The 12,936-nt window shown below is 39.0% G+C and overlaps 1 protein-coding gene across 1 annotated transcript; it reads right to left on the bottom strand.

The window, feature by feature from the left end:
- Positions 1 to 99: 99 nt before the first annotated feature.
- LOC117255055 (pannexin-1-like) lies at positions 100 to 9,080 on the bottom strand. Its single transcript, XM_033623609.2, has 6 exons — positions 8,677 to 9,080; positions 5,673 to 5,794; positions 3,708 to 3,907; positions 1,191 to 1,692; positions 953 to 1,112; positions 100 to 849 (listed from the first exon to the last, which is right to left on the bottom strand). The coding sequence occupies exons 1-5, from the start codon at positions 8,858 to 8,860 to the stop codon at positions 963 to 965; spliced, it is 1,158 nt and encodes a 385-aa protein (XP_033479500.1). The 5' UTR covers positions 8,861 to 9,080; the 3' UTR covers positions 100 to 849; positions 953 to 962.
- Positions 9,081 to 12,936: the final 3,856 nt, after the last annotated feature.

Below are 12,936 nucleotides of genomic sequence, written 5' to 3'. Positions count from 1 at the left end.
TCTGGTCACAGTTATTTCCATAATCAGTATCTTTGACATGGAGTAAAACGGAATTTACTCACATCTGATTTGTCTGTACTTAGCAAATAATATAATAACTGAGAGCAACATTATTTAATTGTACAAGGCCCCTGAAAGCCTGAGAGATTTTCCCTTTTACAACAACTGATACTGACACTTTATTCCCCCAAAGAATATTAATTCATTGTTCATGTAAAATGCACAGGTCTCAGGGTTTTGTTTTACTTTCAGCATATACAGTATATCAGCTGCTGTCAACAGCACATTAATGCACAACTAATCACACACTTTACAGTCCAGACAAAGCAGCTCCAGTGGCTCTTATAATACTTTACAATTCATGTTCATTTTATGCTTGCTTAACTTTGGATGGACAAACTTTCATAAACTGCCACCACACTCTCATCGTATTACCCCACCTCAACTACAAATACATTGAAAACCCTGCGTTCAAACACTCATTATAAGATTAAGGGCAGGATGTGGGCTAATGTACAGATTTCCATCCAAGGAACATGGCTTATGTTATATGTTATAAATGAAAGGCATTTAAGATCCTGAGAAAAGAGTGTATCAAAGAATAAAATAGAAACACTGGATTTCATTTTAGACAAAAAGTAGTGGAAGTATTCACATTAAGACATCAGAGAGGTAAACTATCTGTTGGCCAATCTGCAGAATGACTCTGTTTTTGATCACACTGCTGTAGGTCAATACAGCACCAGAAATCCAGATAAATGTAAGTCCACAGGTTTTTCCTCACAGTTCTTCCATCACATTAGGTCTTATCCTCTTCAGGTCGATCATTCAGGAACAAAGCAGAAAGATCTGAAGGAAAATAAAACCTGTTCAAGGTTAAATGCACCACATAATCAGTTAACTTCACTACAGTTACACAGCTACCATTAGAGGATTGAATGTTCTTCCTTACCCCAGAGGAATCATTCTTCAGCTTTATTAGTTTCTTTGATGCTCTGGCGTGAGCACGTCTTTTTACTGTCTAACACGTCAGTCTTCACCTGACCCAGAGTTCGCAGTAGGCACATGGTGTCAAACCCCTCATCACCAGCCTCTTGCAGCAACTCAAGCACCTATAAATAAGACAGGTTACTTCAGGGGACGTATTCTAACCACAGTATTGGACATATGGTATCTGCGCTGGCACCCACCTGCAGACACTTAAATGACTTGAGTGCGCTCAGATTCTCCTGCAGAAACAGCAAGTAGATACTGAGATCGTTGTAGAAGGGTGTATCCACACCCAAAGCACCAAAGCCAGGCAGCAGCTCGTAAGGCCGGAGGAAGCTGGAGCTCTGGCGAGCTGGTCCAAGAGTAGCGTACACCACCAGTGGAGTAATAAGCACATACACCACCAAGTTGATGTAGCTGAGCAGCCTGAAGACACCCACCGCCACCAGCTTACACTGCACTGCAGACGGCACCATGCTGTCATTCTTCAGCACCCCCGTGCGCAGGTCACAGGGAAACTCGTCAGTGAGGGAGGCCAGGCAGATGTAGTAGCCGAGGTAGATGCAGGCCAGCAGTAGTATCAGCAGAGTCAGGCCTCGACATGACAGATACTTGACTACGAGACGGTGAGATAAGCGCTTGGTCTTCAGATACTGCTCCACTAAAGGGTATTTGAAGCAACTCTCAGTCAGATCCAAGGCACTGCAGAAAAAGGCGTTAACCACAAAGAGATCTGTGCTTAGAAAACCAAATGCCATACTATTGATCTAAAATAGTAATAATACAAGTAACCTACAACAACAGGATTATCTGTGAGAAATATAACTCGAGACAGACAATTTTTTTCTTTCTTAACCATGACCAAAACATTCCCCTATGCTTATTCAATGCTGTTTTACCATAAACTCAGCCTGATATTTTTTATGTCCACAAACACAACAGATGTTTCATTCACTGACCTTAGTGACCTTCCAATAATCCAAATCAAAACCCATTTGTGTGGATTGTTTATGTAATTATGGCATCTTTCAAATTATTCTAATTTGATAATGCTGGTAAAAAAAATGTGCCATTGTTATGTATATGTCTATCTCTATTTCTATATATAATGCAGTTACATTAAAGCTGCACTCATCAATATTTTTATATAAACAATAGGTTTAATGAAGTGAAATGCAAACCGTGTCACTAATAGAGACAAAACTGCTTAGAATTATCACCCGACTCCGAGGCTGCCCTCAGCGCTATGTAGCCTGTTAGCATTTTTTAGCTCGTTGTTTTCATTTTACAACTCCCAACAGGCAGTTTGGGTTTACTGTTACCATTTTCATCAGTGTCATTTACAGATGTAGCAGCCAGCTGTTTTCAGCTTTAAGGGTAACTTTGGGATTTTTCAACCTGGATCTGATTTTCCCATATTTTTGTGTCAAAGTGACTCATGGGAACATCAATTTTTGAAATTAGTCCAATATTTAGAGTTTGCTGTGTGTATTAAAAGTACTTTTTTGCCACTTACAGGTTCAGATTGGTAGAAGTCGAAGTGTCTGACAATGTTATGGAAAGGATCCCTGGAGAGATGGTGCTTTCCGTGAAAGAGCAAGATCTTTTTTTTTTTAAACCAGAAAGAGCTATTGCCAAACCCACCAGACTCCATTTAAACTAACAGTAATTTAATCTCTGTCAAATACACTTCATTCAAAGCCAGCAGAAACAAACTAACACTCAAAAGAATGTCTTGGCTCATCTTTCTACTGTTCAAATAATCACCAGCTCTGGTTTGGTTGAGATAAACCCTTAATTCACCCAGTTAGATGTGAAAATATGCGGCCTCTATACGTGCTTAAATTGCTGTTTATTTACATGGAGTTTGGTGAGTTTAGTGATGGCGATTTCGGGGTGTTTCTGGTTAAACAAACAGATTACTCTGTGACAAACAGGTCGCCCTCTGTAGGGATCCTTTCTGTCATGTTGTCAGACTTATTATAACTATCTGAGCCTGTCAGTGGCAAAAGGAAGCACTTTTAGTCGATGTGCATGCTCTGAGTGGTTACACTGCAGCCAATTTTCAAAACTGTTGTCTCCATCAGTCACTTAGACACAAAAAAAATGGGAAAATAGGGTCCAGATTGAAGAAAACTAGAGTTACCTTAAAAGTCCTTAAAACGCCACAGTAAGCTCTCCGCCCAGCACCAAATGTGCAGACAAAGTTAGCAACTAGCAGCTGTGAATATAGTGAAGCATTTAGCAGCTGAAGAGCCAAATATTTTTCTTAGGAGTCGGTGGAGCCAAAACAGAGTAAGAAGTGTAAATATTGTCAGATGGACAGAAACTTGACTCCAGATGAAAGCTGTGTCACTCTATATCTGCTGGGTGTATAAATAGGCAACTGTTTACTGACGTGGCAATCATAATAACAACTTCATAAGACAATAATATGTCAGTGTTATGTTGACAGCTTGTTAAGTTTCCCCAAGTGGCCAAATAATCAAAAAAAAAAACTGTAATTTAAATCCTGTTAATTTTTGTTGGCAATTAGAGGTTAAAGGACAGCCCATGCTACTTTTTAATACATGTGGTCTGCCATATGTCACTTACAGCAATGACACATGCTCAGGAAACAAGACTTTAAATTGAAGCTAATGTTTAAAACAAATGTATCTTACAGCCTTATCTCCTGCTACAGAGTACACTGTGGTGAGTCATCACAAGGCGGGTACCTGTGGGTGTCCTCGGGGGCATCTTTGCTATCTATGGATGCCAGATTCTTGGCCAGCTTGATGCCCCGATTATAAAAGCGGTCCAACTCCTCCATGATGAAGTTCAGGTCAGAGGAGAGGTGCGGAGCTGCGGTGAAACGCCAGAACAGGGCCGGGATGTACATGAGGATGGCCAGTAAGAGGAGGATGTATGGGAAGAACTGAGGGCATCACAGACAGGGAGACAAAAACCATAAAAGAAGAATCAAACTTTGATTTCTGGACATCATTATTGTAACTTTAACCGAGGAAAGCATGCAGCCATCTTTTTAAAACTGTTTCCGGGGTGTCTCATTGGTCAAGGAGCTAATAAAATGAGGCATAATGATATTATCGATTGATCAATGAGCATCTATAGCTGACAATACAAAAGAAACCATAATTTCCCACAGCTTTGGATGCCTTCACTAAGTACATTTGTGGACATATGCTTGGCCATTACTCAGTCAAATTATACTGGTTATGACTTCACAGTGTTAAGACTTAAAATACAGGACTGTACCGACTGTCACTTTTTCACATTCAAAGCTTCTATTGAGCTTTTTCGAATGAAGCTTCAGATGTCTGTTTAATGATGTCATCACCCTGAGAAAAAAAATCCTTTGAACAAAATCCTCTATTTGAATAAACTCAGCTGGTACCAGAGGTTATGACATCAGAAATGTGGGACTCTTGCGTTGGACAGATGTTAAATTTTGGATCAGGTTGACAATGTTCTAAAGTTCTAACAAGATTAGAATGATACGTTATGCGGATGTTGACATTATAACATTTTGCAGTGTTTGGGTTCTGTTCTCCATACCTTATGACAAATTGTCACTATTCTGTGTCATAATGGTGTTGGCATGAGACCTTTGGAAGACAGTGGATTATGGTTACTTAACAACACAACTTTAAACGAACAAAATATCAGTGTCAATTGTCGTCTGTATTCTGACCTGTGGCTCCTGGCCGTCCTGCGCTCCAGACTTAAGCTCAGGGCTGACCGTGCCTTTGCTGTGTCTGCCCTCAAACTGTGGAACAGCATCTCCCTCCCACCATTGACTCTTTTAAGTCCAGGCTCGAAACCTACTTTTATTCTGTAGCATTTGAGTCCCCAGATGTAGTTTTCCCTGATGCATGCCCATGTGTGTTGTGTCTCAAAGTGTGTGAGCTGTGTACCTGACAGTTACGCTGCCTCTCGTGTGTGTTTTTAGCATTTTGTTCCTTTTGTACAGCCCTTTGGTCAAATTGAGTTGTTCTTAAATGTGCTTTATAAAGAAATTTGAGTTGTCCAACTGATTTTGGGTCATCCTATGTCACAACCTTAATTCAACCAAATATATAAGTGTAGCGATGTTGGTGGCCAGCTAGGAATTGATTGGTTGGATTAAAGTTTTCTTTTTTTTAAATGTAATCAACTTTCTTTGATGAATAATGTATAATGCTGTTAGACTGCCTCATTAACAAAGGTGCAAGTCTCTCGTGCCAAAATGGAGAGCAAGCAGCTTTTTGACCGCAGTGAAGATGTTGTTCTTTAGAGGCTTACAAACATATATGAATTGAAGTAGAACAGTTCATTAGATAAAAACATGTAGTGAATTTTGTTAATGATCACATCTGTCTTGTCTCATCAATTAATTTTGATTCTAAGACTTTACAACGCTCTGAAAATTTTAGTAATGTGTGGGTGACACTAGTTGGAAAAAATCATGTGCAGCCACCATTGTAATCTAATTGTACAAACAGTATTATACTAATAATGTTAGTGTAACCTAATCTGTATTTGCAGCTGTGCAGCTGCTACATCCAAATGCTGATTTGGAATTTGAATGTCAACATTATGAATAAAGCTTTGATCTATTCGGTACAGCCCTGTCCCAATAAAACACAGTCAGCAGCACTGATGATTCTCACTGGCAGTGTATGTCAGGGGGACGTCTGTACCTTGTGCAGCCATAGTGGTGAGCTGTCAGTCTGCTGCTGGACTGCTGCCCAACAAAATGAATCCACATATGCGGCCTGTCTCCAGGAGAAGTTAGTGGGAGCAAAACAGCTGATCTGGGTACCTGGGTGAGGAAAGGGAAGAATTAGTCACAGCTGACAGGCATTCTGGTGATTAAGAGAAGAGAAACAAACAACAATTGTCGGCCAACCCGCCTCTGCACTCATGGCCTAATTTGTTGGTGGGCTGTTCCCAGCATACTTAGTGTCAGTAATTATATCATCCTCTATATTGTGAGTGGGAAGTTCAGTCAGGCATGTTCAAGGCACAAATGACCCAGATAGTCACCAGACAGTAATATTTTGGCAACAAAGTCTGTCATATTAATATTACAGAATGATGCTTTGAACAAACTGAGCACATTCTCACATTTTTACATCTATGAAATATAGTACCAGTTATAACAATAATAGTATCAGTCATACCAGTCACATAAAGTCAGTCAACTTCTCATTAACTTTTGCAAGTTTTAAATGCAAAGCAAAAAATGTCCAACATATATTTTCAGCCATTCTATCATTTATATCATTTATATCTATCTGCTATCATTTAAAGAATGAAACTCACACACATACACGCACAGACACGACCAGCTGTATGTCACAGTACAGGCCCGTACTCGCCTGTTCAGAGCACATGGGCTTATTTATAGTGTTGCCATTTTAAGGAGGTATTTACACTCAGATCATAATTTGCTAGCTGTTTTTCATTGCTCAGTGCCCCGGCTAACTGAGACAGAACAGAGACATTGTTAATATTATTAGTGACACCTGTGCTGTTTTACTGACAAGTCAAAATGTCTGGTGTGAAAAGGACCTGTTGTTTTGTGTTATACTCAGATGTGTTTCTAAAACTTAATTAACCTTCACTGGTATAAGTGGGGTGAATATCATATTAGAGACACTCGTCAGAAGAAGAGGAGGAAACGTTCAATGCATGGAGTGTATGGGAATTCAGAAAAAAACAACATTGTATTACAGTAGACAGGATCCTACACTCAAAGACATTTTTCAGTCTATTTTTTAGGTTTGCATATTTATATTACAAATAAAATTTCAATCCAATTGAGTCAAGTAATTCCAACATTAACAAAAAATATCAATCCAAATAAAACTGAAACAAAAGAGGATTTATGTCAGTATATCTGATAAAATGTACCTAATTTAATAAAGTTTATGTAATTACTGTTAATAAATTTGATGTATTTCATACGCGTTGATGAACATCGACATGTTTCAAATACATAGACTAACAGTAATTACATAAACTTTACTGAACTACAAATGACTTATGAAGTTAGTGGATAATGCTTAAAATAAAGAAGTTTTTCAACATTAAAAAATATGTTGTTTCATGTTTTATTCAGTGCATTTCTTTTAAGAAATTGGTCAAAATCAACATTTTTAACATTTTTGTGTAGGATGGAATTAAAATAATCAGAATCAGCTTTATTCACCAAGTACGTGTGTACATGCAAGGAATTTGACTCCGGTAGACTTGCTCTCAAAGTACCAGAAATGATATAAGTGCACATATATAGGCAAGAAGTGGAAAATGCAGAACATACAATATGCAAAAAAACTGTACATCAAATATTAAAAAATATAAAACAAAATCATAAAAAATATTTTTAAAAAAACTGAGAAAATGAGTTAGAATATCATAAATAAAACAGTTTGACAACTAAATATCCCCACAACTTTTAGATAAATATTAAATTAGTTCAACTTAAGTTTTTCAAGGTCAAAGCAAATCGTGTTGGTCATACTAAATTAATTTCAAATTGTTAATGACTGAGTCAATATTGCCAGAGTTGGAGCTACTTAAAAAGATGTATGCAAATTGCTGACTTAATTTCTGAAATTGAACCTGTGAATTATTTTTTTAGGATGTAGAATTTATTAGTAATAGTAATTGCATAAATTTAATCAAAAATATTAGGTACATTCTATGAGCTATAGTGATAGAAATTCTCCTAATCTATTCATCTCTGCTTTAGTTGATTTAATTACATAAATGGCACTTTTTAGGGTTTATGTTTGAATAATGCGACTCTTGACTCACTGTCATGGCTTTCAGGGACACTTTAATAGAAGAGAGCCATCGTTAATGTCATTAACTGTGATTGTCCTACTATGACAAGTCAAGATGTCTGCTTTGAAAAGTCCCACATCTACATCTAATTGTCCATACTCTCTCTGCAGCTAAGTGAGTAGAATCAATGTGTGGTTTCTGCCATAATGTGCCTTCACTTTGTTAGTCTAATGTGAACTATCCACATGAACTGTGTCAAGTCATAGCAGCACATTTGTCTCAAGGCTTCCAGTGTAATGGATCCTTTCTGTCTGAGTATGTGGGACAGTGCATACAGATAATGGTAACAACAGACTGCAGCATGATGACCTAAGAAGATTACATAGATTTAAACTGCTCATGGAGCTGTAGATGTTTTTGTTTTTACACTACAGAGGGAAGCAAATCAGCTTCTGTTGTTATTTGCAGTGACTCATAAGGCACCAGATTATAAACTGCCATGCATGTGCCCAAAGTTTCCACCATCATCATCATCATCAGCAGCAGCAGCAGCAGTAGTGGCAGTGTGTTCACGCCTCACTGTGGTGGCGTGGTGTGAGCAGAGGGGTGAAGACTCAAACCACACCTTCCTCTGATATTCACACCTCTCTTTAAGTGAGCATTTACTGAATATATCTCCCTTACATGTATTAATATCACATTGCTTTATCCACCACTGCCTTTAAGTGTTTTTAATTTAAACAAATGTGCTGCAGCAGGTAAAATGTGCCACAGGGACAGAGACAAAGAAGCTCCACATGGGTCCATCGCATGCACACACTATGCATTATTCTACATGATGAAATAGAAATGATTATCATATGATAGTGAGTGTTGCTCCAGACTGGATGGTCACATATATCAATAACTCACCTACTGACACCTCCTGAGCAAAAGCGAGGGAGATGAGAAACAAAGGCAGCCCCACCGCCAAAAACGTCACTATCTTATCCACCGCCAGCTCCAGCCGCAGCCCTTTGTATTTATTCTCCGTGGAGGGGTCCTTCAACAAAAAGTCGGAGAAAACGTACTCGGTGGCGACGTGCGCAATCGCCATGACGGACGGGAACAAAAAGCCGGTGTTGTCTAATTGACGGAAGTCTCTTTTCAATTAGACAAAGCGAACTGCACCTGAGGTCTAAATTAATAATTTAAACAAATTCCTGCACAGTATAAATGTGAAAAATGTATAAAAGCACGGAGCCGTTATTGTTGACCCATCTCCATTCACTACTGGGGCTGAAGGTTGGACCTGTCCCGTTACTCTGAGCCAGACATCACAGGCAACAGGGGGGAGCTAGACAACTGTCCGCCGCTAGAGGGCGCTGATTAGCCGTGCAGTGCACCTGCCTGGCAACATGAGCCTGTTAAACCATACATGATGACACACTACTGCTTTAGGTACAATAACATGATTTTCATTTATTTCTGTACACAGGAAAGGCATGACAAGTGACATTGTGTGTCTAGATATTCCATGTTCGCCAGTCCAATCTCTCAAAGGCACAATATCTGCCATGCATTTGAAGCTTTAATCTTTACAGACAACATCTTTTGATGCATTGAGAGAGGCGTGGCAGGTGGATCTGAACATACAATATACAGATGCTGAGTGGTCAGATATATTCTTGAGATTACACACCTCATCAATATGTGCCAGGCACGACCTGATTCAATTGAAGTTGGTGCACCGACTTCATCTATAAAGTCACAATCTCAAGGATGTACTCCTCAGCTGATGACTCTTGTAGTAGAAGCAAAAGTTCCCCTGCAACACTGCCCGGGTCTCTCAGTTTACTGGTTCTCCATTTTTAAGCCCTTTCCAAAAATACTTTGAAGAACAATTGATTCAAATCCTCATACAGCAATTTATGGTATTCAGTGTGAAAACAGTCATCTTCCTAAGGTACAGTCAAATTGCATTGCTTATGCCTACCTGTATTTTTGTATACATGTTTTCTTCAATGTTGAAACTAATACAGAAAGTGGGAAAAAAATAACATTGTGTGTTACAGTTAAAACTGGCCTGACTCAGTTAAAAACTGTTTTTCAGCAGGTTCCTGTTATGCAACAAAAACACATTTCAATACAGGATAAAAACACAAACAATCAACACAGGCAAAACAACAAAACAGGCAGCTACGTAGACAATGTAGAGTGGCGGACTTCAGTTGAGTGAGTAAAATGGGATGTGGGATTTAAATCAGTGGTTGCAGATTTGGCCTTCCATCAGATAGTGTTTATATGCGTGTTTGAAATGTGTAGTCAAGGTTATTGCTCTAATGTAATGTGCTCTTAGTGTAAGTGTGACAAAAGGATCTCGGACCATAATTGTTTTTGTAAGGTGGTACAGAAATAAATGCATGTGAAATTGATCAAGTGATGCCTTGCTGTCTTGTGTTATGACTTGGAAGTAGAGCAGTATGTGCAGGATTTGAGTTGTTGTTTAGGATCTGAAAATAGAATTTAATGACTAGATTATCTGTATAGTTTTTCTAAAATAAATTCAAGGCGTTAGAGTGTGAGAGTGCAGTGAAGAGTCCAAAGGGGGAGGTTACCATGGATCTTGTAAGCTCTGTTGTAGAGTCTTGCTATTGGTTCAGTGGTTTCCTTTGTGGTGAGAGACCATATGGGGAGACAGTAGGATGTTGTCGAGAGAATGATTGCATATAGGTGTGTGTGAAACAGCAGGGGTGAGATATGGTCTGATCTTGCTGTAGACGTACAATTTCTGGTTGAGCTTCTGATAGGGCATAAACATAGACAGTGCAGGCAGTGCGCTTGAAATACTCAAACTGTACTTAAGTTGAGGAAATGTTACTCTCCACATATATTGACACTTCATTTTACACTTTCACACTATCAATTTATTTTCTCGCCTTATAGATAGATAGATAAATGGTGATTTCTCTGTGCTACAGCACAGCTCTTTGGTCTTTGTGATGTTGAGCTCAAGTGAGTTTTCACTAAATGTTTGGAGCAGGTTGTTGAGTGCCTGCTGGTACTGGTACAAAGCATTGTTGTCAGTCAGGTGAGCCACTAGGCCCATGTCATCTGCATACTTAAAATAAACCATTTAAAAACACCTGTTGTGGTCTGTCCTGCAAAAAAGTCTTTATCCATAAAATCAGCGTCAAGTGGATCTGAAGGCCCAAAACGTGCTACAGCAGGGTGTTTGTGTGTTCAGTGTTAAAAGCAGAAGAGAAGTCCATAAATAAAATCCTAATGTAGAGTGTGCAGAGTCCAGGTGTTTGGTGACAGTGTCTAAAATTGTGAGACTTGCATCCTCCACCCCGTGTTTTGCATTACAGGGCAAACTGGAGTGGATCCAATTTGTCTACTAGCGTGTGTGATAAGAGATCACACACTGCTTTCTCCATACATTTACATGACACAGATGTCAGTGCGACTGGTCTGTAGCCCTTCATGTCCTTGGCATGTGTCTGTTTGGGGATTGGGATTATGGTGGACTCCTTCCACATGCTGGGGACACCGCCAGAATCCAGAAGCTGCTGGAACAGTCTTGTGAGAACCCCTCTTAGCTGAGTGGCGCAGAAGCACCCTGCCTCTAAGCCTTTCAGGGCCAGAGGCCTTGTGTGAGTTGACTCCGTGCAGGATGGAGGTCACAAGCTGTTCATCAATAGTAAGAGCTCTGTGGGGGAGCTGGGGGTTGGGCAGGGCCAAATGATGGATGTGCTGGAGCTGTTGAACCGGATGAAGAAACTGTTGAGCTGCTCTGTGAAGGAGGTGGTGTCTCGCCTCTAGGACTCTGCCTATCATGATGTTTAGACCCTACCATGCCTCCCTCACATTTCCAGAAGTTAATTTCTGCTCCACCTTGTTCTTGCAGTTGAATTTAGCCAGCTTCCCTCTGAACTCTTTCTCCATATGCTGTTTTAGTAGTACTATTATTTATGAGCTGAACAAATGTTTTATAGACTATTTAGATATGGTACTAGCTGTCATTGTTGTAATTATTACCATTAGTAGGTTAATTGTTGATTTAAATTAGTTTCATTTTGACTTGGATTTTTTTTTACAAATTCATTTTATACCATGAAGTAATGATTAATTATGTGGACTCCAGGAAATTACTAACTACATTATCTGCATAATTAGTACTTTAAGCATAAGGGATGCAAAATGTCTCCCTTTAGAGTAAGGTTAGCCTACTGTTATATTAGAGTGTGAGAGTGTAGTGTCCAAAGAGGGAGGTTACCATGGATCTTGTAAGCTCTGTTGTATAGTCTTGCTATTGGTTCAGTGGTTTCCTTTGTGGTGAGGGACCATATGGGGAGACAGTAGGATGTTGTCGAGACAATGATTGCATGTAGGTGTGTGTCTGAGACAGCAGGAGTGAGATATGCTCTGATCTTGTTGTAGACGTACAATTTCTGGTTGAGCTTCTGATGGGGTGTAAACATAGACAGCGCAGGCAGTGCACTTTCACTGAGGCCCCTGGGGTGGAGGGGCCCGTAGAGAGCAGGTGATCCAGATTGCCACCTTGGAAATATACCTGTGTTCAAAGATAGATGATAAAAAATGAATATTATTAATATAAAAATGGTGCCATTTGCTATATATGTCCTCAAAAAAGGCAGACCTATCTGCGTCATGGTTTTCTATGTTTTTTCTATATAAGCTATAAAATCTATAAATATAATATAGCTACTATTATATTATTGGTATCAAGCATTTTAATTAAGCAGTTAATCAAAACTTAGATGAATGTTACTAATGTAGCCTATATACTACTGGAAGAGTAATTGTTACCTTGGCAGTGACTATTGGGAATCCAAATGAATAAATATTGATACTACTAAAATCACTTAAGGAATGGCATAACCTCCAGTTCAGAGAAAGTAAAGACTATTGACTTGGGGACTAATAGAAACAAATGATAACTTTAAAGGCCTTCTACTTTTTACAACTGTGATTGACTTTATTTATTTATACTTAACAAATGCAGAACATTATGACATTTAGCGATAATACTGATACTGTATATGCTAATTTAGTGGACCAAATGTATGCACCCAAAATGATTTCAAAATGTATTAATTTTTTTTAGGTTCGTTCTTACATTGCAATTAGGACTATACTACATCATCATCATCATCATTATTATTATTA

Source organism: Epinephelus lanceolatus, chromosome 3 (assembly GCF_041903045.1).
Source record: "Epinephelus lanceolatus isolate andai-2023 chromosome 3, ASM4190304v1, whole genome shotgun sequence".
In the NCBI taxonomy this organism is placed as follows: domain Eukaryota; kingdom Metazoa; phylum Chordata; class Actinopteri; order Perciformes; family Serranidae; genus Epinephelus; species Epinephelus lanceolatus.
The sequence above is the reverse complement of the archived record's forward strand: the minus strand, read 5'-3'. Positions and strand labels throughout refer to the sequence as shown.